At 42.9% G+C, this 25,985-nt stretch overlaps 1 protein-coding gene across 1 annotated transcript; it reads left to right on the top strand.

Moving 5' to 3' along the window:
* The first annotated feature begins 572 nt into the window (after positions 1-572).
* Positions 573-11,273, top strand: LOC130069969 (tripartite motif-containing protein 16-like). The gene is made up of 6 exons (XM_056234191.1): positions 573-1,182; positions 5,388-5,483; positions 6,428-6,658; positions 8,493-8,646; positions 8,797-8,844; positions 10,597-11,273. Exons 1-6 carry the CDS (start codon positions 610-612, stop codon positions 11,175-11,177), a joined length of 1,683 nt encoding a protein of 560 aa, XP_056090166.1. The 5' UTR covers positions 573-609; the 3' UTR covers positions 11,178-11,273.
* The last annotated feature ends 14,712 nt before the right edge of the window (positions 11,274-25,985 follow it).

The raw sequence follows: 25,985 nt of genomic DNA, 5'->3' as shown, positions 1-25,985 counted from the left end.
ACAATTCAAATTAAGATTAAATAAGATTATCGGGAGCCCAAAATAACCTCACCTCTCACTGCATTACCAATGCAAAGAGGAAGAGGAGGGTACAGAACAGGAAATTATATTGACTCATGACATCACATCAATTAAAGGGAAAGGTACTCACTTCAGTTTGGCAGTCATATCAGGTACATGTAAACGAACAATTTTGTGAGAACTCTAATAAACTTTACATACATTTAACAGTACACTTTATGTACCTGTTACATATGTTGTTATTACACTAGATTATTGGAAGAATTGTTAACTAATGTTATTAATTTAAGGGCATTTTATTTTGAAATAATTTGTTTTGGAAGAAATTACTATCAAGTAATCTATGGTCATGTGACCATAAGGAAAATATGTTGTTATTTCCATTTCTCTCTCTCTCTATATATATATATATATATATGAATTTCATACATTTGGAATTGGGATTTCATGGCAGATTTGCAGACACGTTTTTCAAACATCACTCAAACACAGAACCAGGAAACAGGAAACAGGAAACTCTTTAGTTCAGAGAAACTGAAACTGAAGTGCAGTTGGGCTGTTGTGTGTTTGTGTGTCTCATGCAGAAAAATGGCACAGGCCAGAATTTCTCAGCATGAGTTCCAGTGTTCAGTGTGTCTGGATCTCCTGAAGGATCCAGTGACCACTTCCTGTGGACACAGTTTCTGTAAGATCTGTATTACAGGCTGCTGGGATCAGGAGGATGAGAAGAGAGTCTACAGCTGCCCTCAGTGCAGACAGACCTTCAGTCCAAGGCCTGCTTTAGCTAAAAACACCATGCTGACTGAAGTGGTGGAGAAACTGAAGAAGACTAAACTTCCTGATGACTGTAACGCTGGAGCTGGAGATGTGCAGTGTGACGTCTGTGATGGAAGAAAACGCAAAGCCGTCAAGTCCTGTCTGGGGTGTCTGGAGTCTTACTGTCAGAATCACCTTGAACAACATGAGAGTTTCTTTAAAAGAAAGAGACACAATCTGACTGATGCCACTGGACGACTGCAGGAGATGATCTGCCAAACACATGATAAACTCCTTGAGGTTTTCTGCCGCACTGATCAGAAGTTTATATGTCTGCTGTGTACGATGGATGAACATAAAAACCACGACACTGTATCAGCTGCAGCGCAGAGGACAGAGAATCAGGTATGAACTTTAATCTAGACACTGATGAAATAATGTTGACACTATTTATATTGGCACCCATATGATCAGGTAACATCATTCACACTGCAGACTTCAGCAGAAGTGAACAGAAGCTGCAAATGGACTTTCACTGCTGAGTGTATTTGTGCTTCACACTGAACTTAAGAGAAAATATGGTGAAAATGAACCGTAAACATATTTATCAACACAAACTTTTGTAAAACAGGCTTTGAAGAAGCAACATAAAATAATAGAAAATATTCACCAATTGTTTGACAAAATATATCTCTGTCAAGAATAACACAAGTTAAATGCAGCGACAGACAAAAAAACTTTCTTTTCAGTAAATCTGTCTCAGTCCATATAAACTCAGTCGTTTATAGCTTCATTTCAGGCTTTGGCTTTTGTTCTGGGTCTTCAAAATTAATTTTTGATGGAAATGGGATGCCTGTCTTCATGTAAATTAGAGTGACTGACTTCAAAAGGAAAGTCTCCTCTTTCGACGAAAGCAGACAGCCCTGTAACCATTTTAACTCGAGTAAATGTAACAGATCGCGCTGCCGGTTCATGCACATCTGTAGCTTCTGTGGCAGCGTTCATTTCCGCATCGTATGTCCAGTGTACAAATCTGTGAATAAAAAATATATATATATTTGGCGACTCCCGTAAATATTTCGCGCATGCACTTTGAACTAGCTCATCACCCGGACGCTGAATTTACTCATTACCTGCTGTCAGGCGTAAAAAACGGTGTTAAACCCGGCCTAGAATGCCCGCTCTCCCAAAATATCATATGTAATAATCTTCAATCCGCCCTCATAGAACCTGAAGTTGTAGACAACCTGATCAAAAAAGAAGTCGAGCTAGGCTTAATGATCGGCCCATTTGACAATCCTCTATTTAATCTGTTTCGTATCAGCCCCATTGGAGTGGCTACAAGAAAATTCTCTGGTAAAAAACGCCTAATAATCGACCTGTCAGCCCCGCACAATTCCCTGTTCCCAAGCATAAAAAGCTTGATAACCTCTCGACGAATTCTCGCTTAAATACCATGACACAGATCAGGCAATCGACATGATCAAAATCGCAGGTCGGGGCGCTTGGCTTGCCATCATTTTTGGCGACTCCCGTAAATCATTTTCCCATCATTTTTCCATCATTTTTGATGGAAATGGGATGCCTGTCTTCATGTAAATTAGAGTCTATCCATCCATGCCTATCCATCCAGATTCATGGCGCCTATTCGGAGTTCGCTGGCTCAGAAAATATTATTTCACAGTGCGTTTAACTTTCGGATACAAAAGCAGCTCTGAAATATTCGACATGCTATCAGAAGCCATTTGCTGGATTTTGTCGAACAACTACGGCATTCCCCACCTCATTCACCTGCTAGATGATTTTTTAATAATCTCGCCTCCCAATGCTATCCCAGCCACCCGCATCCTCACAGTCTAAAAAGTTTTTTCTGAGCTCAGAATTCCCATCGTACAGGAAAATATCATGGGCCCTGCAACATCCATCGAGTTCCTAGGAATTAATTTGGATTCAGTCAAATTCCAAGCATCCCTTCCCAAAGAGAAAATCGACTGAATAATTCCACGTCTCATCTACTCTCCTTAAAAATCGAATTGTTCAAAACGCGAACTCCTATCCCTGCTCGGCCATTTAAACTTCGCAATGCACATCATTCTGCAGGGCCGCCCCTTCATATTGCATCTCCTCTCACTCGCGTCCTCCGTCCACTCGCTAGAGGACCTCATTTCCTTAACTCAAGCATGTCGCGACGAACTCAGGCTATGGTTAACATTTCTAAACCAGTGGAACGGCCTATGCTTTTTCTATAACAATCTAGTTTCGTCCCCCACCAATATCCAACTGCTCACAGACACCGCCCCCGGTTTCAGGGGATTTTTTCAAGGTCGTTGGTTCGCGTCTCCGTGGCCACCACAGCTCCAGGATATATCTCAATCCTCAGCTCTATTCAAGCTTTACCCTCTCGTAGTAGCAGCTTTTCTGTGGGGGAAAGAATAGGCCGCTAGTAGCATTTTAGTTCATTGCGAAAACGACGCAACAGTGCATTGCATTAACAAAGGCCATTCCCATTCACCTGGTCTGATGCCACTCCTAAGGCGCCTCAACTGGATTTTAGCTTGCGACCAATTCATAATTGCTAAACACTTCCCTGGGTCAGAAAATGAAATCGCTGACTCCCTGTCTCGTTTTCTGTTTCTGAAATTCAGGATGCTGGCTCCAGATGCGGATCAATTCCCAACTCCAGTACCTCGCTATTCGGAACTGATATTCCCGTAACCCACCCGTTAAAACCCCTCCTCGACGTATCGCTCGACACTTTCCTCCAAGCAGTTTCTCCCAGGACCCTCCAATCCTACAAGACCGCTTGGAGATGTTTTAAAGCATTTCATGTCTCATAACATGTCGTTCCCCGACTTTGCTCTTCTTTCAATCACCTCTTTTATTTTCTTACCTTAATACTGTTAAGGGCCTACAAGTCGGATCCATCAAAGGTTACTTGAGCGGCATCCAGTTTTTCCATAAATTGATGTACGGCGCTCCCTCCCCCGAGATAAACCATTCACAAACCTCCCTCCTGATCAAAGGTATTCAAAGATCCCAGCTCGTCCCGACGCCAGACAACCCATAACGCTAGACATTCTCATGTATTTACGCCCTCCGCACAGGCTACCAGCCCCCTCAATACCGCCCGCACACTCAATGCTATTTTTATCCTAGACTTTTTTGGTTTTCTTAAATGCTCGGAACTCGCTATCACTTCCAAATTCGACCCAAAAATCTATCCCACCATTTCAGGCTTGTCAGTACTAGATGGTGAAACAATCTCATATTTGATTAAGCAAAGTAAGACCGACCAAACCAAAAAAGGTCATTTCATCTACATTTTTAACCTCTCATCGCCAATCCAACCATACCAGTCCATTCTGGCATATCTGTAATGGAGAAGCTCTCAGGTTAAATCTACTCTGGAACCCCTGTTCATAGACGAATCCAATAAACCCGTGATACGCTTTTGGTTCCAGAAACACCTAAAATCTGTTCTACAACAGTCAGGCATTCCAGCAAAGGGGCAGCAACTTCAGCAGCCCAAAAAGGCCTCTCCCAACAGCAGATCCAAGCTCTAGGGAGATGGTCCTCAGATGCTTTCCAAAGCTATATCAGGACCAACCGTTTCCACATTAAAAAAGCCCACCAAACCCTCATTGATTAAAACCCCCTGGGTCGTCCACCTGGGGTCTCTCTCTTTCCGTCCAGCGAGCATTTGGTCTCACAGCGGACGCAGTGAGAATCTCCCGGTCGAGCACTCATGTTCCTTTTTCCTGTTTTCTCGTTTTGTTCAGCGAGCATTTGGTCTCACAGTGGACGCAGCGAGAACTTTCTCGGTAGAGCACTCTTCCGTCCAGCGAGCATTTGGTCTCACAGTGGACGCAGTGAGAAAATCTCCCGGTCGAGTAATCATGTTCCTCTTTCCTGTTTCCTCTTTTTGTCCAGCGAGCATTTGGTCTCACAGTGGATGCAGCGAGAACTTTCTCGGTAGAGTTGCACTTACGTTTTCTCTTCCGGCCAGCGAGCATTTGGTCTCACAGCGGACACAGCGAGAACTTTCCCGGTAGAGCACTTACGTTTCACTTCCATCCAGCGAGCATTTGGTCTCACAGCGGATGCTGTGAGAAAATCTCCCGGTCGAGTACTCATCTGCCTCTTTCCAGTTTTCTCTTTCTGTCCAGCAAGCATTGGTCTCAGAGGACGCAACGAGAACTTTCCCGTAAGCATAGATCGGAAGTGTCACTCCACCGTCGGCGGGTAGGCGGGTCCATTATCTGCCACGAACTGCTCATGTATGCACATATTGGTCATTCTAAATTACAACTGCTTCGGGGCCAGCAGGGCAGTGAGCTGCCATCGAGGGCCCTCCTGGTCAAGCATCCAGGCCCCTTCTCGAGATGCCAGCCCGCCAAACTCGGCGCTCCTTTGAGGGGGGGAGGGTCTTTAGTCCGGCGGCTGTCCTCTGATCTTTAGCCTTTTGGGGGGAGTACTCTGGGTTCGGGCTTCTAATTGAACGTAAGTGTGAACTCGTGAAACCAAGAATAATCTAGACCAAAGTGGCAGAAACTTGACAGACATGTGACAGCATTATAAACTGACATCTCTGTTATTGATTTGTGGTGCAGAAGCAGCTGAAGGAGACGCAGAGGTCGTTCCAGCAGAGAATCCAGCAGAGAGAGAAAGATCTTCAGCAGCTAAGAGAGGCTGTGGCGTCTCATAAGGTGAGTCTGGAGAAGAAGAAAAGTTTAAGAAGTGTCAGTCAGGACCAGGGCCGGGGAAAGACAATCCAGCGCTCTGGGCAAAATAGGAATATGCCCCCCCCTACGTTAAAATTTTTAAGAGAAAAAAAAATGCCAACTCACATATTGACTCCTACGGTTGACTTAAGACAGGTGTAATGAAATAATACAGTTGACTCACCATTTAAAAGAGGACCTATCTTGCTTTGGCTGCTGCAAACTGTTCTTGGAGTAATCCAATTTGCGACAGATTTGGTGCTCAATTGAAATTTTGGCCAATCTATTTAAGCGATCTTGTGACAACGTTTACATGCACAACTTTTGTTTCAATCAGACTGAATTCATTCTGATTGATGAATCCGAACATAATGTTTACATGAACACTAAATTAAGTGATCGGGTCAGTGTGCATGTTTATATGTCACAAGCTTCAAATCGGAATACATTTTTTGACATGCATTTATTTATCAATATTTATCCATTTCTGGTCATAATTTGGAGACAATGAGCATATGAACCGTTGTACCTTTCTACTTATATTTACAACACTGTAAAAAATGTCTCTCCCCGCGCCCAAAACCAGCCGTTTGTGGATGAGAATCTGAAACTCGGATTGGTGGGCCGTTGTCCTGCTTCACTTCGCAGACGTTGAGGAGTGAAAGGAGAATTTTTGAATGACGAGACATTAATTTATATGACACTTTATTCAACTGGAAGAACAGCTCGTTCTGCATCATTTGGTTGCATTAAACACAATGTCGATCGCAGATAGTTCTTCACAAGTTTGAGATACTCGTGCTTGTCATGGTTCGACAGCCTCTAGTGTCTGCCGCCCTGGGCAATTGCCCAGTTTGCCCAGCGCTTCCACCGGCCCTGGTAAGGACTCACTGAAGCTCACTGTGTGATTGTGATGTGTGTCCTAACAGCGCTCTGCACAGACAGCAGTGGAGGACAATGAGAGGGTCGCTGAGCTCATCCGCTCCATTAAGAGAAGCCGCTCTGAGGCGACACAGCGGATCAGAGATCAGGAAAAGACTGCAGTGAGTCGAGCTGAAGGACGACTGGAGCGACTGGAGCAGGAGATCAATGATCTGAGGAGGAGAGACGCTGAGCTGGAGCAGCTTTCACACACACAGGATCACATCCATTTCCTGCAGGTAACAGAGATCTAGAAGAACAGGGTCATAGTGGACTTGAGCAAGAGACTCACAGAGAAACCTTTCATGAGAGCAGAATGAGCTGTTGACTGAAGTGTTGATCTGTGTGTTTGGTTATTTTATAATCATCAGTCAGACTCTCATCTGATCGTATTGTTTTAAAAAAGACGACACTTAGAAATGCATTTCAGCTCTGGAAATCTCTCAGAAAACAATTTTCTGAACTTTTTCTTCTGGGAGATATATTTAGCTGCCAAACTACACTAGTGCCATGAACAGTTAAAAAAGATCTCACTCTAGATTGCATAGGGCACTACCCAGATGACTCCCTGTGCAACTTACAGTCATGTAAAAAGAAAGCACGCTCTCTTTAAATTCTATGGCTTTACATATCAGGACATAATGAAAATCTTCTGGTGATTATTCGGTGAATACTACCTCAGATAAATAACAACACATGACATATTACACTCGTTATTTATTTAACAAAAATAAAGCCAAAATGGTGAAGCCATGTGTGAAAAACTATTTACACCCCATTATTCAATAGCTTGTAGAAACATATGTAGCGGGAATAACTAATTGTTTGCTGTGTGACTTTATTGTTTGCTTATGTCTCTCACATGCTTGTGGAGGAATTTTGGTCCACTCTTCTTTACAACATAGCTTCAGCTCATTGAGGTTTGCAGGCATTTGTTCATGCACAGCTCTCTGAAGGTCCTGCCACAACATTTCAATTGGGTTGCGGTTTGGACTTTGACTGGGCCAGTGCAACACCTTGATTCTTTTCTTTTTCAGCCATTCTTTTGTAGATTTATTGTCCTGTTGCATGACCCAATTTCGACCAAATTTTAGCCATCAGACGGATGACCTCATATTTGACTCTAGAATAGTTTGATATACAGAGGAGTTCATGGTCGACTCAATAGCCCTATTCGGATGGGATTAGCTTTTCAAGGCTAGATGGAGTAATGTAATTTTACCACAGGACATCTGTAATAATAATGGCCAATTCGCACGGGATAAGAAATCTCAGTAAAACAAGCAGAAATGGGAGAGGTAACTCGATATACGCACCACCGTCACCTTGCCGGTGTCATGTGCGTATTGCGTTGCTATACGCACATGCACAAAGAGGTAAAGGAAAACACTTGGGTTTGCCATACATTTGACGTCCTACCATCTAGAACTCAATTAAATGCTGTTTTCAAGCACCTCCATACTTGAAAAACCGCGGGAAACTATTTTTAAACAGGAAATTACAGAAATTTTACGTACATATTTACAGCGGGTCTATTCGCATGGGCTTAGTATTACCTGAGGTAATTTTTCCGAACCTTCTTACACAAGGTAAAATTCAACGTATTGTTTACTCTCATTGTATGTAATGATTACTGAGATGGCACATTCGGATGGGACTAAAATCACAGAGGAGCTCTGGTAATAATTGCTTTACCCCACCTCTCCATGTTAAACTAGTCCCGTCCGAATAGGGCTTATGACTGCAAGAATCCAGCTCGTGTGGCTGCAAAACAAGCCAAAAATCACCACCCCTCCTCCATCGTGCTTGAATTTTGAGATAAGGTGCTTTAGCTGATATGCTGTGCTTGGTTTTTGCCAAACGTGGCGCTGTGCATTATGACAAAAATCTCCACTATGGTCTCATCTGTCCAAAGGACATTGTTCCAGAAGTCTTGTGGTTTGTTCAGATGCAATTTTGCAAACCTAAACATTTGGATGATATTGTAAATGGCAAATGAGAGAGAATCTGACAGTAGTGCAGATTATTGGCTGAATTGAGGAGGTGATGAGCTTTGATTTCTGTTTTCTGTAGAGTTTCCAGTCTCTCTCAGCTCCTCCTGAATCTACAGACGTAAATGACAATCCCTTCAGTTCTCTCTCCTCTTTTGATGGCATGAGAGAATCTGTCCGTCTGCTGAGAGACAAACTGGATGATTTCTGCAAAGAGAATAAGATCTCTGACAGAGGTAAAGTCCTGGAGATTCTGCTCTCAGAAATGATCCTCCATCATCTCATATCCTGTAGAAGATCATATTAGAAATGTCTTAGGAACATATGCAGGGATCATTTTCTCTTGACATGATAATCACACTCTTTACATCTGTTGATTTCCACAGTCACTTTCACCAACATTGCTCCCAGAACCAGGAACGACTTCCTACAATGTAAGTCACTAAGAAAGCAAGCAGAAAACTCACTGAGTGTGTTCATGTTCTTCCTGTAGAGGGTGAAAGAAAACATGACAGAAGAGTTTTAGTGTTGATCATATAAATGATGATTTGCACAGGATATCTGATAAACCGTACCGAGACATTGCTAATATGTTGAACATGAAGAGTTCAGGTACACTGAAAAAAATATAGCATTGATTCAAACTGAAAAATTGGAGGTAATAATTCACACAAAGTATTTTAACTTAAAGGATTAGTTCACCTCAAAGTGAAAATTTCCTGATAATTTACTCACCCCAATGCCATCCAATATGTTCATGTCTTTCTCTCTTTAGTGGAAAAGAAATTAAGTTTTTTGAGGAAAACATTTCAGGATTTTTCTCCACACAATGGACTTTAATTGCAACCAACGTTTTGAAGTCCAAATCAATGCAGTTTCAAAGCTCTTAAGTGCTTCAAACGGCTCTGCACGTTCCCAGCTGAGGAACAGGGTCTTATCTAGTGAAACGATCGGTCATTTTCTAAAAAAAAATAAACATTTATATACTTTTTAACCACAATAGTTCGTCTTGTGCTGGTCTGCGACGTGCCAGGGATTACGTCATCACGTTGGAAACGTCACGCTTCACGTCATCTATCTAAGTTATTTGTCTGTGTAATCCGGTTAAAAAAGTCAGGGAAGGGTGAAAAATTCCATCTCATTTTCTCCCGTTTTCTCCTCCAACTTCGGTCTGACATCTTTGTTTTAATTTATTATTATTATAAAAAAAATATTTAAAAATCGTGAAGTTTCCAACGTCATGAGACGAACAATTGTGGTTAAAAAGTATATAAATGTTTATTTTTTTTTAGAAAATGACTGATCGTTTGGCAAGATAAGACCCTATTTCGTGCTGAGCCGTTTGAAGCACTTCAGAGCCCTTTGAAACTGCATTGATTTGGACTTCAAAACGTTGGTTGCAATTAAAGTACATTGTGTGGGGGAAAATCCTGAAATGTTTTCCTCAAAAAACTTAATTTCTTTTCCACTGAAGAAAGAAAGACATGAACATCTTGGATGGCATTGGGGTGAGTAAATTATCAGGAAATTTTCATTTTGACGTGAACTAATCCTTTAAGTCACCATAAATCAGCAAATTTGGTAAAATTTCCTTGTCAAGGTAAATCATTTTTTGAAACAGTTGGAGCAAGCTTTTCCCCCCGATTGAACAGGCAAGATATTTTTGAGATGAAATCATTTTAAATTATTCTGTACACTCAAAAATGGTTTGTTCAATGAACTTAATCTAATTGTGTGGATGAATGGATGAATAATCATATGCAAATTATATATAGATGAGGATATGCATAGTAAAACTAGGCGTTGTAAGCTCCATATATGGTTATCTCGGGGTGTAGACGCATGTGCGCACAATCTTCCGCTGACTGGGATTTATAAAGTGAATTCTGCTTTCGGGCACACGCACACTTTTAGTAAGGATCCTACGCACCGTTTTATAAATGAGACCCCTGAAAGCATGCTTGGAACCAAAAATCCACTGCCCAGTTTCAGTTAATGCAACACAAAATTTTCAGATAGTTCCAACACAAATGGATTAAGTATATTTTAAGTGGATTTTACATAATAAAATTAAGTAAAGACAAAATGTTCAGCAATTGTGTGGTTGTATTTTTTTTTTTTTTTTACAGTGTACATTAAATTCATAAGTCATAATTTCTGATTCTGTTGTGTTTTATCTCCATCAGATTCCCATCAGTTCACTCTGGATCTGAACACAGTGAATAAATACCTCCGTTTGTCAGAGAGGAACAGAGTGATTACCAACACTATTACAGAGCAGCCGTATCCTGATCATCCAGACAGATTTTATGATGTGTGTCCTCAGGTGTTGTGTAGAGAGAGTGTGTGTGGACGCTGTTACTGGGAGATTGAGTGGAGTGGGAGAGGTGTGTATATATCAGTTTCATATAAGAGCATCAGCAGGAAGGGTGGGGGTTTTGACTGTATGTTTGGACGTAAAGATCAGTCCTGGTGTTTGATCTGCTCTTCCTCCAGTTACTCATTCATACACAATAACAAAGAGACTGAACTCCCTGTAAAGCCCATCAGCTGTAGATCAGGAGTGTGTGTGTGTCACAGGAGAACAGGAGTGTGTGTGTGTGACAGGAGAATAGGAGTGTATGTGGATCACAGTGCAGGGACTCTGTCCTTCTACAGCGTCTCTGACACAATGATCCTCATACACACATTCCAGACCACATTCACTCAACCGCTCTATCCTGGGTTTTATGTTTATTATAAATCATCAGTGAAACTGTGTTGGTGAATCAGAATAGACTTTAGAGAGATTCTACCCATAATGGTTTGGGCTGCATTGTACAAAAGGCCCGGATGCCATTAAATGTCCCGGATGATCCTGACCAATCACAGCACAGAATGTTACCATAACGGCACCTGTAAAGTGGAATTGGAACCACGTTGGTATAGAGAGAAGATGCAGTGCATATGTTAGAGTGTAAAATTCTGGGCAGCTTCATTATAGTTCATCCATAGTTGTTCGATGTATATATTGAGTTGCTATGTGCGTACATGTCAAGTAAGTTTATATTTCCAAATATTTCCTGTTGATACCAAGAAACTAGTAGTTTATATTTATTAGTTTAAAAAGTAGCCGATTAGCATCACTCTGCCTGAATTACTCTCAAGGTCAAGGTCAAGGTCACTTTTATTTATATAGCACCTTAAAACAGCATTTCTGCTGACCAAGGTGCTTCACAAAAACACAAAATAAAAACACAATAAAAACAAACATCGTACAAATTTCATAGTATAAAATTTTAACTCACTAAGGCTACATATCCACAGTTATGAGTACGCCAGAGAAAAAAGATGTGTTTTAAAAGCTGACTTGAAAGCATATAAAGAGGAAGCTAACCTAACAGATTGAGGTAACGAATTCCACAGCCTCGGACCCAAAACGGAAAAAGCTCTATCACCTTTCGACTTTAAGCGAGAGCGAGGGATAGTTAATAATTTTTCAGAAGATGATCTAAGAGTTCTTAGTGGAGAGTATGGACAAATGAGGTCTGTGATATAAACTGGAGCAAGACCATGCAAGGCTTTAAATACAAAAGTCAAAACCTTGTACTCAATTCTGAACTTGACCGGTAACCAATGCAAATGTGATAAAATAGGGGTGATATGCTCACGTTTTTTCTTACCCATTAAAAAACGAGCTGCAGCATTTTGTACCAGTTGCAAGCGCATTAATGAAAAATGGTTGATACCGGCATACAAAGCGTTACAATAATCTAGCCTTGTTGAAATGAAAGCATGAATAACTGTCTCTAGGTCACCAAAAGATAAAATAGATTTTAATTTTCGTAAGCTCCTGAGCTGAAAAAAACTGCTTCTGACAACAGAGTTTATTTGCTTGTCGAATTTTAACTCTGAGTCGACAATGACACCCAGGTTTTTTACATGAGTGCGGATGTTAGCTTTCAGAGTTCCTAAATCAGAGGTCAGACTATCTACCAAATGGGGGGCGCCAAATAAAATAACTTCAGTCTTGTTTTCATTTAACTGAAGAAAATTTTCGCCCATCCAACTTTTAATGTCATTTACGCAGGCTAATAAATCGGATAAGGACTTAGACCCAGATTTTATTGGCATGTACAACTGGGTATCATCTGCATAAATATGATAAGGAATCTGATGAGATTCAAAAATATAACGAAGAGGTAGCATATATAATGAAAATAAAATCGGTCCCAAAATGGAGCCTTGCGGTACTCCCCCGGTGACAGGAACAGGCGATGAATGAAACTGACCGATCTCAACAGAGAAACTCCTCTCAGAGAAGTAGGATTCAAACCACTCTACAGCTGAATCACAAATACCAGCCTCAGTTTTTAACCTATTTAAAAGAATACAGTGATCCACTGTATCAAAAGCTGCACTGAGATCCAACAATACCAGAACTGCACAATTTCCGGAATCCACAAATAACAAGTCGTTTACCACTCTTAACAGGGCTGATTCAGTACTGTGCTTGGATCTAAACCAAGACTGAAACGGATCCAGTATATTATTCTCAATTAAGTAAGGGGATAACTGATTTAAAACAGCTTTCTCCAATACTTTCGACAAAAAAGGCAGTTTCGAAATACTGCCCTACAAAGCAAAAAGGCAGTAACTACGCAGAGTGCAGAACAGAGAAAAATGACTTTAAAGTTATCCTGTCATCCAGCCTAAGTAGTTGTAGGTAGATTATTGGACATGTGGCTGTTTTGTTACATTATATTAGCTTATTCTTTGTACATATCAATCCTCATATTTAATTTGATATTTTACCCCTATTTTGCAGTTACTGTATTCTTGCTTTGTATTACTTACCAAAAACGTGGCACCATACCAAGGGAAAATGCAGTAACTACAGATTCTCCAAAAACTATTTTGCCACAACTTGGGCTCTAGGTCTGATACACTGTTTGAAATAATTGGAACCATTTGGACAACATTTTCAAAAAATTTGTGTTGCGAAACTAGTGTTACGGATATGTGGTGTAAATTTTTAGTAATCAAAAATCATGACTAATTAATTGAAATCATGAAACTTTTAATATAAACTATTATTAAACTTATACAATATTTTAAAAACAAACATTTTTGGTCAAACAACATGCTGCACAATGAGCTTTACTGTTAAAATTAAAACATTGAAGAAAAATTGTGATTATTCCTTTAAAAATTAAGTTTTAATCTTAATTTATTTGTAGTGTTAGTATTATTATTACATTGAGACGTTTCTAAATTCTACTGTACAGCAGTAATATATTTCTTGTCAAGTTAAACCGAACTTTTATTTTGACGGGTTGCCGTGAAGACCGTGTCCTCATATAGGCAAAAAAACAGCTCGAGCGTCACACACGTGCTTCAGCGCGCGCGTGCGTGTGTGTGTTTTAGTTTGGTAGGGGAACAATTAGGGGAAACACTGCATCTCAAACAAAATTTGTGTGAAGTTAGAAGCGTGAAATCGCAAATGTTAAAACCGTCCCGTGAGGATGCCGCGAAATCAGCTGTGTGTTCACCATGGCAACAGTAACTACACTGCGCAGCAACACAGTTATTTTTTGTTAGGTAAAACATAGCAAGAATACAGTAATGGATGTTACTGTACTCTTGCTTTGTTTCACTAGGGCTTTTTGCAGTTACTGTACAAACGACTACCATTTTTCTCCAAAACGACACACATTTGAGATAAGATGTTTTGTCACATAACAAAGGAAGCCTTGAATGTCATGAAAATGATAATAACTCATTTTTGACCAAAAATGCAGTTACTGCCTTTTTGCTTTGTAGGGCAGAATAGGTCTATAGTTATTAAAATCAGATGTGTACTCTATTCAGTGTATTTTGGAATTTTTCTATGTGTTACTTTTAGGTTAGACGTTTATTTATTGGACTTTATGTTATTATTGGATGCACGTGCTAATTTGGAAATGAGTATTATCATGCGGTGATCAGCTGCTTATCACATGCATATGACATGCCCAGTTGAGCATATTTACGTGTTACTAGCGCCTTCTTGTGGCGATGTTCAGAATATTATTTAACATTGTCCAATAGTACTTTATGAATGGGAATGTTGTATACAGCCTGAATACTGTTAATTATTTAAATGTTTATGTTGTAGAATATATGTATGTATATATTAATGTTTATTTCTCTTGTATAATTTGTTATAGAACCACACATGTAAACTCAACCAGCTCTTCAGTAAACAAAGTGAAACTTAAACCTTGCTTGGTGTGTCTCTTCAACTAAGATTCAACACATACAGTTCTGACCGACTGCTTGCTGTGTTTCATATCCATCTAAATTAGTCTACATTCAAACCTCTTCATTTCATGCATGATAAATCAATAAAGTGAGATGTTATAGAGTCTCTTATTTTCTCTTCATTACATTAATAACACAGCTGACCTGCTGTCAGTGAAATAAAGAGAAAACCAGAAAAAAACAGGCAAGGATACTAACAATTGTGTCAATAGAGACACAATGAGACTCACTGCAAACATGTCTGGATGATATGAACAAATTCAAGACTTTCAACTCAAAATCTGAATTCAAGACATTTATAGATAATCTCAATAGACAAAGACGTTAAAGTTAGAAGCAACAACAAAAGAAATACAGGAACAGAATGTCAAAGTCGAGGGAATTTGTTTGCGTGCTGTTCTGAAAACGCTGAGAAGAGCTGGGCTCACGGCCAACCCGAAGAAGTGTGCAATTGGGCGGGTTGAAGTAAGGTATCTGGGCTTCCACTTAGGACATGGACAGGTGCGTCCCCAAATTGATAAGACTGCTGCGGTTGCGACCTGTCCGAGTCCTAAGACCAAAAAGGAGGTTAGACAGTTCCTGGGGCTAGCGGGATACTATAGACGGTTTGTTCCCAATTATTCGGACCTCGCTAGCCCGCTGACTGATCTAACTAAAAAGGGCGCTCCAGATACGGTTCAGTGGACGGAGCAGTGCCAGCAGGCTTTTACCAACATAAAGGCTGCTCTGTGCGGCGGACCGCTTTTGCATGCTCCTGACTTTTCTCTCCCTTTTGTCCTACAGACGGATGCCTCGGACAGGGGTTTGGGTGCGGTCCTGTCCCAGGAGGTGGAGGGGGAGGAACGGCCGGTGCTGTACATCAGTCGGAAGCTTTCCAAGAGAGAGACGATGTACAGCACCATAGAAAAGGAGTGTTTGGCCATCCGTTGGGCTGTCCTCACCCTCCGATACTACCTCCTGGGCCGAGAGTTTACCCTGTGTTCGGACCACGCTCCCCTTCAATGGCTCCACCGCATGAAAGATACCAACGCGCGGATCACCCGTTGGTATCTGGCTTTACAACCGTTTAAATTTCAGGTGGTCCACAGGCCGGGGACGCAGATGGCTGTGGCCGACTTTCTCTCCAGGAGGGAGGGGGGAGGGGGGGGGGTTCCCCGGCCTGAGTCGGGCGGTGGGGGTATGTGATGAGGGGGGCGTGGTTTTAGCGCCGTCTGTAGTGAGAGACGAGTCAGAGGGCGCGGCGGTGAGTAAGTGGGTCAAGTGCAAATGATAAACACCTGTGTCTGATTGCAGTGATTGGCGTGGGGAGACGCATAAAAACCCACAGACTGAGAGAATGAAGGGAGAGAGGAGGACTGGTGACTCGTGCGTGAGCAAAGAGAAAAACTGGGACAGCTGAAAGCAGCGTGGAAAGAGTTTATGCAAAGCTGTGGAAGACCTTGAAGCTGAACCAGCGTGGAATGAGTTGTTATTTGAGTTATTGTGTTGCTGTAGTAAAACTACGGTGAACGTGCTGTGTGCACAACATTTATTATTTTTGGTTGAAATAAACAACGTACGAGTCCCAATCTCGCCGACCCTGTCTCCTTCTTCCTCCATAAAGACGAACTTTGTTACAGAGAGAAAGTCCAAAGCTTATAAAGAGTGTGAGATAGTGTGTGATAGTTCTCAGGTGTGAGCGTAATTAGTGGAATCAGCTGTGTGCAATGCAATGCAATGAATGATAGGGATTGTAGTGAAGTGCAAGAGTCCATGCTGTGAGTGGGTGACCTCTGGTGGTGATTGACCGGAAGTGTATGGACCAGATTCGTGACATAGCCCCCCCCCCCCCCCCCCGCCCCCGCCCAATGAGCGGCTTCCAGACGCTCCAATATCATCCTGGAGGGTAATGGAGCGAAGGCGGAACAGGGCGGGGCAGGACGGAGACACAGATCTCCACAGCAGAGCAGAAGACCACCAGACCAGAGCAGAAGACCACCAGACCGGAGCAGAAGACAACCACGGCCAGGCAGCAGACCACCAGGGCGGAGCAGGCTGTGCAGGCGACCAGGGCGGAGAAGGCGGTGAAGACCCTTCGGGCGGCCAGGGCGGTGAAGACCTTTCGGGCGGCCAGGGCGGTGAAGACCCTTCGGGTGGCCACGGCAGTGAAGACCCTTCGGGCGGCCACGGCGGAGACTTTCCCTCGGGCGGCCAGGGCGGAGACTTTCCCTCGGGCGGCCATGGCGGAGGCTCAGGAATCAACACCGGCATAGGACCAGCCACCGGTACAGGAACAACTACCAGCGCAGGACCAGGCACTGGATCCGGCTCAGGAACAGACACCGGCTGGGCAGACGGGACGTGGCTGACGTGAAGCTCTGGCTGGACGTGGCTGACGTGAAGCTCTGGCTGGACGTGGCTGACGTGAAGCTCTGGCTGGACGTGGCTGACGTGAAGCTCTGGCTGGACGTGGCTGACGTGAAGCTCTGGCTGGACGTGGCTGACGTGAAGCTCTGGCTGGACGTGGCTGACGTGAAGCTCTGGCTGGACGTGGCTGACGTGAGCAGTCTCTGGCTTGGAAACAGGACAAGACGAGGATTTACAGACGGCCTCCATCGCCGTGACAAGGTAGGACAAGGATTCATAAACAGTTACCTCTGACACCTCCGAAGGTTCTGCAGCAGACGCCGCCATCTCTGGAGGTTCTACAGGGGTAGCATCAAGAATCAGGTAAAGTTCTTTAACAGGACAGGTACAGTGCTCATCTACGGTTCCTTTGACCGTGACATGACAGGCTGGGAAGACATTGCTGGGCGCTACCCCCATACAAGGGGCTGAAGCGAGCACCGCCGCTTTGAGAGGTTCTGCAGCTCGTGCCGCCACCTCTGGTGAAACTGCAGCGGGTGCCATCGCCTGGGGCAGTTCTGAGGTGGTGTACGCAGCCCAAACGCAAAATAGAGCGATTCCCATCATGGGAAGCGCTTCTGACAGGGTAACTAGTGCAGGAACAAAATGATTAAAGGCAGTAGGTTTGGGGATACCAGCTGCACGTGCCGACCCCAGCGGTGCATCCCTCACACTGGAAACCAGACTGGGAAATCGAAGCACTGACCTTGAAGATCTGGGCGTGGCAGACAGGACGTGAGAAGACCCTGGCTGGTCAGCGGTGACATGACGAGACTCTGGAAAATCCGCTGAGATGTGACGAGACTTGTGATGATCAGTTGAGACTTGGCTTGACTCGTGACGATCAGCTGTGACTGGGCTTGACTCGTGACGATCAACTGTGACAGAACGGGATGTTGTTGTGTCCGCCATCTTGTAAACGTGCTCTGGTACGACTGCCATTACCTGAGTGAGTGCGGAGTCGTGTTCCTCTGCGACACCCACAGTGAACGCTGAACCAACACTCAACAAGGCATAGTCCATAAACTGACTGAGATGAACTTTGGACCCTCATGGATTAAACGTGATTTGAGCGGTTGATTAATGCCCTCACAGAAGAAATCTATGAGCACACAGTCCGGCATATCAGAAAAATAGGCGAGATCTAAATACTCTTGTATATAATCCTCGAGCGATCGCAAGCCCTGCTCGAGCTTTAATAACATGCGTGCGTTCTCCATACCTGGCCGATATCCACAGGGAAAGCCGCTGGATCCTTGTGTGGCCGAGTATTCTGTAACGGGACGAACCAGATGAGAGACGTGCGGATCCATTTGCAAGGCTTTATTCCAAAAACATAGTCATGGTACAGGCAAGGTCAGTAATCATCAAACAGGTATGGCAGAGGCATGGCACAGAGAAATCCTTTAGGGCAAGCGTGGGTCGACGAGGTGCAAACAGAGTCCGAAGGGCTAGGCTGAGGGAGAATCCAAGAGACACGGGCAGGAATCAAAACACAAAGGACTAGGCAAGACAAAGCTCACTGGATGGCTCAGTAAAGAAGCTACCACTTGGGGAGTGTTAAACGCTATAACAATACAATACTCGGCGACAGGGAGAGAAAGTCCAAAGCTTATAAAGAGTGTGAGATAGTGTGTGATAGTTCTCAGGTGTGAGCGTAATTAGTGGAATCAGCTGTGTGCAATGCAATGCAATGAATGATGGGGATTGTAGTGAAGTGCAAGAGTCCATGCTGTGAGTGGGTGACCTCTGGTGGTGATTGACCGGAAGTGTATGGACCAGATTCGTGACAGAATTAAGACACAAATTCTCGAGAATGAATCAATCGCACAGTTTGTTGATCAATTCCTGTGTAAATGAAGGATCTAAGGATCTCAATAGAAACCTGTGTGTGTGTTACTTCAACCATACATCTGTGTTGTGCTTTATATCCTTTGATTTTATATTTGTTCTAAAGCAGTCTGAAATAAACACACTTGTATTTGTGCTGGTCATATAGTGATGGGGAGTCGGCTACAAAAGAGACGATTCTTGGTCTCGGAATAGCCATTGATCGGGCTCGACTCCAGCAGAGGAATCGAATCGTTTCTGTTTAATTTATCCTGCATGTTGCTTACTTTAGAAATAGATAACAGTTATAGTGACTTCAGTTTGTATTTATACATGCCTCCATGCCAGCTTTGTAGTTTAATTGATGTTATATTAATACTAACCATAAATCATTAAAAACTGATATCAAGAATAAACACATCAAGTGAACATTATTGTGTGTCATTTTATATATATTGTATTTATTTTTACTAGACTGTCCAAGCAGTTTTTTAAGACAATAATCTTGTGTGTTTAGAGCCATCACCCTGTCATGGTTCAAGCCCGGTAGTAACAATGAGGTTACTATCGGGTGGGATCTCCGCCGAAAAGACCTCATCATCATCATCATCATCGACTCTCTTCCCGGTAAGACTAAGGCAACCCACACGCACGACATTAAGGCTTTAATGGATTCGGGGGCAGAAGGTAATTTTATGGACTCAGGACTGGCTCAACGTCTCCACATCCCTGTCTCCCCTCTCATGCACAAGATTTCCGTTAATGCTCTTAATGGACAACAACTTCCCAACATTTCACACGCTACTGAACCCATCACCCTCACCACATCTGCCAATCACACTGAGACAATAACATTCCTCCTCATGGACTCACCACTCGCACCTGTCGTACTTGGTCACCCTTGGCTCACACAACATAATCCCAGAGTTGATTGGGGCCACAATTCTGTATCTATGTGGAGTAATACGTGTCATGAGTCATGTCTAGTGTCTGCGTGTTCGTCTGTGCCTGTTTCTGTATTCCAGGAGGAGGCGGTGAATTTGTCTAACGTGCCCGAGGAGTACCAGGACCTGAGGGAAGTGTTCAATAAGTCTCGTGCTGCTTCTCTTCCTCCGCATCGTCGGTAAAGAATACTTATCCTTTGCCGTTGATGTCTTCAGCCTTCGAGCGATTACAGGGAGCATCCATCTTCACAAAATTGGATTTACGTAACGCTTATCATTTGGTTCGCATAAGGAAAGGGGATGAATGGAAGACCGCGTTCAATACCCCCAGTGGGCACTTTGAATACTTGGTCATGTTGTTCGGGCTGTCCAACTCCCCAGCGGACTTCCAGGCACTCATCATTGACGTGCTAAGAATCGTCCAAGAATCCTTCCTCCTGGAGTTAACAACTCTCGATAGTGGAGTACGCCCACAATTCGTTACCAGTATCTACCACGGGCCTATCTCCGTTTGAATGTAGTTTAGGCTACCAGCCACCAGTTTTTCCCAGTATGGAATCCGAAGTCGCGGTCCCCTCCACTCACGCCTTCGTCCAGAGGTGCCGCCACACCTGGAACAGAGCCTGTGAGACTCTGCTCCAGGTGGGGGCGCACACCAAGGTTAAGGCGGATCGCCACAGGTCGAAGCCTGCGTGCTCAGCGTGCCTCACAGAGCAGCATGCTCAGTTGGTTCTGAACTGCTTGAACACGTTCTTTCAGAGCCTCCTGGGGCATATGGCAGCGGCAGCAGCGGTAACCCCGCTCGGCCTGCTTCATATGAGACCGCTTCAGCACTGGCTTCACGCCCGAGTCCCGAGATGCGGGCATGCAGTGTCAGAAGTGTGGATGGACCCCCAACTGCATTGGCACATCAATTGCCTCGAGTTGCTAGCAGTACATCTCGCTCTGAGCCGCTTGAAAAGGCCGCTACAGGGCAGGGACGTGCTGGTCCGTACGGACAACACTGCGACCATTGCGTACATCAACCGACAAGGTGGTCTACGCCCCCGTCTCATGTCGTATGTGCTGCAGCGATGCAAAGTCCGGTCACAGTTATTGTAGTTGTTGGATAATATGCATAATAGACAGATTAAGTGAGACCAACAATAGCACAGAAACAGGGCAAAGCGACATATAGCAAACAAGGAAAGGGCATATGAGATGAATAATCACTATTAACCAGAAAATGTGTATAATTGTGTGTGCTGCAACAATGCAAAGTCCAGTTCACAGTTATTGTAGTTGTTGGGTATTGTTAAGTAGTGTTAACTGAGTGGATTAAGTGAGAGGAGGAGGTAGCCAGGAATGGTGCTTATTCAGCAGTCTAACTGCCTGGGGGTAGAGGCTGTTGGCCATTCTGGTGGTTCTGGCTTGAAGAGACCTGTACCTCCTGCCCGATGGTAGCAGGCAGAACAAGCCGTGTGCTGGATGGAACCGATCTCTCATAATGTTGTGTGCCCTATGCAGACAGCAGGAGGAATACACAGTAGGGATGGTAAGATTCACCGATTCGCATCGGTGCATCGGCATAAAAGCTAACGATGCGATGCATCGGTTTAAATAAGTGTGCATCGGATACAAGTTGGCATTTGTATCGCGATGCATCGTTTCTAACATCTGCATCGGTAAAAACCGATTTATTCATATATAATTATTAGTATATGCGCTATACTTTTACTATTTAGAAAGTGACCAATCATTTGTGACCAATATTTTTTTATGTAACTGCTGCGTTCACACCGAACGCGGATAGAGCGTCTGTAGCGAGTGATTTCCATGTTAAGTCAATGTAAAGACGCGTTGACGCGGGTCTGGAGGTCCTGCGGCGCGAGATGCGTTTAGCGCGGTGCACTGGACACGATTTCGCCTCATTTGCGCGTCCAGTTCGACTAGATTGATTTCTCCTTTCTGAACTGTTTCTCAAGCGCGTTCTCTCATCATGACTGCTGCAGCTGCTACATGAATATGACGTATTCACAACACTACGGAGTGCGAGGCGTGTCCTGAGAGTCACCTTTAAACCTTAAAGTAGGACATTAAGTTAATCTGGTTTACAGAAGCCTGTGACTGCAAATAATAGTTTTTCATAGATGTATATTTTTACATCTGAATACAGTTATGAAAGACCTGTTTGTGAAAGTTTTTTATTTATTTATGTTTATTCTTTGTTAAAACAGCACCTGCTTTTATTTAATCTTTTGGTTTTGTGAAGAAATATTAAAGAATATGCGTTAAAAGTCAGATGGCACTTAAGCTAATTTATGATTTGCTGTATGTCTGAATAAAATAAATAAAAGTTAACTATCTATACCATATTGAATTGCATAGCAACATATTTTTCTCCATTGGATGGTATTACATTGAATCGCATCGCGTTGAATCGGATCGCACCGCATCGTAAGAGTAGTGAATCGTATTGCATCGCATCGTTAGCTGCTTATATGTATCTTTAATGTATCGTATCGTTGGCTATGCATCGAGATGCGTATCGCATCGGCCTCAGCTATGGAGATGCACATCCCTAGTACACAGATGAGATCTCCGGGAGGACAGTTCTGATGATTTTGCCAGCAATCTGCTTTGTGTGACTAGGGGGATTGTTTTTTCATGGATGATTTTATTTTATAGCAGGATAATGTTCACAAAAACAATGAAATGATGAACAGAGGATCATTGGATATGATTTTCAGATTCCACTGATGAGTCCCTAATGTCTGCGGGTGAGAATGAAACAAATGAGTTTAAAGAAATAGCATTGAAGCCAAATAAAATAATATAAAATAACAGATATATGAAATAAGATGATAATTAAGTATTTTAAAGTAAGTTTAAGTACTGGTTAAAGTCACAGATTCTTAGCCCCCTGGGGTCGGCTGTCGCGCCGGCGCGATTGTCTCTCTTTTTTTCTTATCAGTGCAAAAGAGACTCAAATAACTCTGTCGATTTTTGTGATACAGGCAAGTGTTATACATCATTCAAAACTGTTAAATGTCTACTTTTATTTGTGTACACTAATAATGAAAACAAAATGTTGTGTTTTTCGTAAAATAAAGAAAATAAACATGATGCGCGTTCTGTCGTCTCTCTCAATGTGAAGTTCATTCTGAAACACGACAGAAAATGATCTTTAACTCAGCAAATACTTGCCACCCACACGTGAGAGTTATGTCTTTACAAAGCTTTAAGTCTCCATTTTTAAATTATGTAAATAATACCAAAAACAAATATTCTCTGTTTAAGTAATCCGTATGAAAGCAAAGACATGTACAGTATCTTCAGCCCGAGCTCATTGACTCTAATGTGACCACGCCCACACACGTGCGAGTGCTGTTCAAATTCAAATGATCCACGTGAAGGAACGCAACGCCCTCATCACCTCTAAACAAAGAATCGCGACTTCAGTCCTGTTCTGCTTTTCGTCGCGTTTGGAAGTGTTTGGTCTGTGCACCTTGGATTTGCCTCAGAAGAATTAGAAGAACACGATTTGATTATGAGAACGATTTTTAAGGTAAGACACATAGGCTAATAAGCGTCTTGTATATACTTTACATTGTAGCTACTAGTTAAACTGGTTCCAGACTAAAATGTTATGAAATGAGATTGGAGTGAATATACATGTACACACAAGAATGTTTTTATCTTCGATAATTAAACACAGCATGATATAAAGTATGCTTATTCTTCATGGTGAATATTATAATGTTTAGACCCGTGTTTACTGTTAAATACTGTGTTTGTGGATATCTGCTCAAACGTAGATATGTATAATGTAACAACAATAATGTTTCATAGTTCGGAGTAGACCCCGAAGCCGCCGCCATTTGCGCCATTTGCGCCATTTAGAATTTCAGCCGCCGCCAGCCAATAATTTCATAAGCCAAATTGAGCCGCCATCTGATAAAGTTTGGCTGAGCCAGCTAGAATTATTTGCATCAAATAATAATTCTATCACATAGAGACATACACACACGAAATATATAAACAATACACGAGATCTATTTTCCCACTGGGAATTGTGCTCGTTGCTACGATACACAGACTCATAGCACTGAACGTGATATTACTGCAGTAACAAACCACCGTTTCCACATTGCTAATTCACGACGCATGCTTCAGTGTATTGAAGTGAAATGTGCAAAACTTTGTCCAAAATAATACTGATAACAGTGTGTGTACTGTTTATATTAAGGCGAGACACGGCAGGCAAAAACATCGGGGTTTTTTTACTGGTCAATTTTGAGATTTTTGGATATTTGTCTTTAATAACATGTCTTCTTTCAGACTTGTGGTGAAAAAAAGTCAGAAATAGACATTTAGGTCTTTATTTTACTACACTTCGTCTGTTTGCGTCTGTAGATTTCTCATAAATTCAACAAAAGTTTGCGTTCTTAATCAACATACTTCTCCGCGATCTCTGCCGTCACCGTCTCTTCACATACACCGTTACTGTGCGTTCACACCGGACGCGAATAGCGCGTCAAATTCGCGTCTACCGCGTCTAGTTTGACGCTTGACCACTTTGTGTTAATTCGCGTGTCAATGGCGAAATTGACGCGCGTAAAAACAAAAGTTTGAAGCGAAATTTACGCGCGTCAGAGACGAAATCCGGAGGCGAAAGTTTCGAAACCCGTTGGCGGCCATCTTTTTAGATGTTTATCGAGCATTAGCATTAGCATTATTCGAGAGAGTCACCGCTCGTATATGCTCTGGAGAGCAGAAGCAGCTCCGTAGGGGACATCGTCGCTGTACTCGGGTCCACCAGAACCTCCGGAGGGTTTCAGGAGTTTCACAATTTGCTCCAGGAGCTAGGTTTGGTGGACCTAATGGTGAGGACGCTGACGAGGACAGCGTAGGCCGTATAAGCCCTCGGCCTCGAGTGGTCTATGCCTGTCGAGCCCTCGCTCTACAGCCCGGCGCGAGGTTCACCCTCGCCCGCATCCACCTAATCTGTCATTTATTTTTGTTTTGATAATAAATGAAGCCAGCCTCCAAAAGTGATTAATCTGTCCTGTGATTTTTCTCTCTCTCTCACACATCACTGTCCAGACACGAACTTATATGTTGGTTGTCTTTACATTATAATAATATTTCATATAATCTAGATATGGAATAAATAGCATTCAATGCAAAATGAATATGTCTCATATATTGAAATCAAGTTTTATGTGATAAAATATTTGCTTTGTTGTGCATTAGAACCACAGTCATATATTACAAAATAATTTATTGAAGCATCCAGATACTTCACCACGTGACAGCAGCAAGCAGCTAGGCTCCTGATTGGTTAACGCGGCGCGAATTGACGCAGAAGTTCAGATTTTTCAACTCGGGCGGCAGACGCGAATTCGCGTCAAACGCGTGAATGCACAAATAGCACTAACTAAATCATTCGCGCGTAACGCGCTTAACGCGCCAGACGCTCAATTCGCGCCATTCGCGCGAACTTGACGCGCGAATGAGGCGTATTCGCGTCTACCGCGCCGCGCTCTACGCCTCATTCGCGCCGCAGGAATTTTTTACGCGCGTAACGCGTCTTTGCATTGACTTAACATTGAAATCACTCGCGCCTGACGCGCTATTCGCGTCCGGTGTGAACGCACCATTAGGAAGCTCTCTCTCTTCTGTACAATCCTGTTGGATCCAAATATGGTCATTTCCTTTTTATCAGCAACCAATCGTGAAAGTAAAAAGACTGAATGCGCGATCTCATTGGCTGATGATAAATCTTTAAAGCCCGTTTTCTCAAAATGACCTGCTTCAGCCATTTAGCCTACAGCTATGAAAAGTTTGGCGGCTGCAGCAGCCATTTAGGTTTTGGCTGAGCCGGCTAGCCAGCCAATAACTTCATCAGCCAGCCATTATTCTCAAAACAAATGGCTTCGGGCTCTAGTTTGGAGCGGCTCGATCGCTTCAGTAAATAATGTCCTCTGCACACGCTGAGTTTGAGTCACTCGCGCTGTGGGTTTGAAAAGCAAAACGCACCAAACATTAGACTTCATGTTTTTACTCCATTCTCATTTCATAACGAATGTAAACGTTTGAAGTAACATGATAATCCATATATTTTTGTCTAGTGTAGTGTTACTGAAGTATTC

The sequence above is a fragment of the Rhinichthys klamathensis genome, unplaced genomic scaffold (genome assembly GCF_029890125.1).
Source record: "Rhinichthys klamathensis goyatoka isolate OS25496 unplaced genomic scaffold, OSU_Roscu_1.1 h1tg000018l_1, whole genome shotgun sequence".
Lineage (NCBI taxonomy): Eukaryota > Metazoa > Chordata > Actinopteri > Cypriniformes > Leuciscidae > Rhinichthys > Rhinichthys klamathensis.
This window is presented reverse-complemented; position numbering and strand designations above follow the sequence as displayed.

Excerpts from the sequence above, each read along its gene's own strand:
- LOC130069969 (XM_056234191.1), top strand. The coding sequence starts at position 610 with ATGGCACAGGCCAGAATTTCTCAGCATGAGTTCCAGTGTTCAGTGTGT. Across the intron at positions 5,484-6,427 it reads AGGCTGTGGCGTCTCATAAG|CGCTCTGCACAGACAGCAGT; the intron begins GTGAGTCTGGAG and ends GTGTCCTAACAG. Across the intron at positions 8,845-10,596 it reads CAGGAACGACTTCCTACAAT|ATTCCCATCAGTTCACTCTG; the intron begins GTAAGTCACTAA and ends TATCTCCATCAG.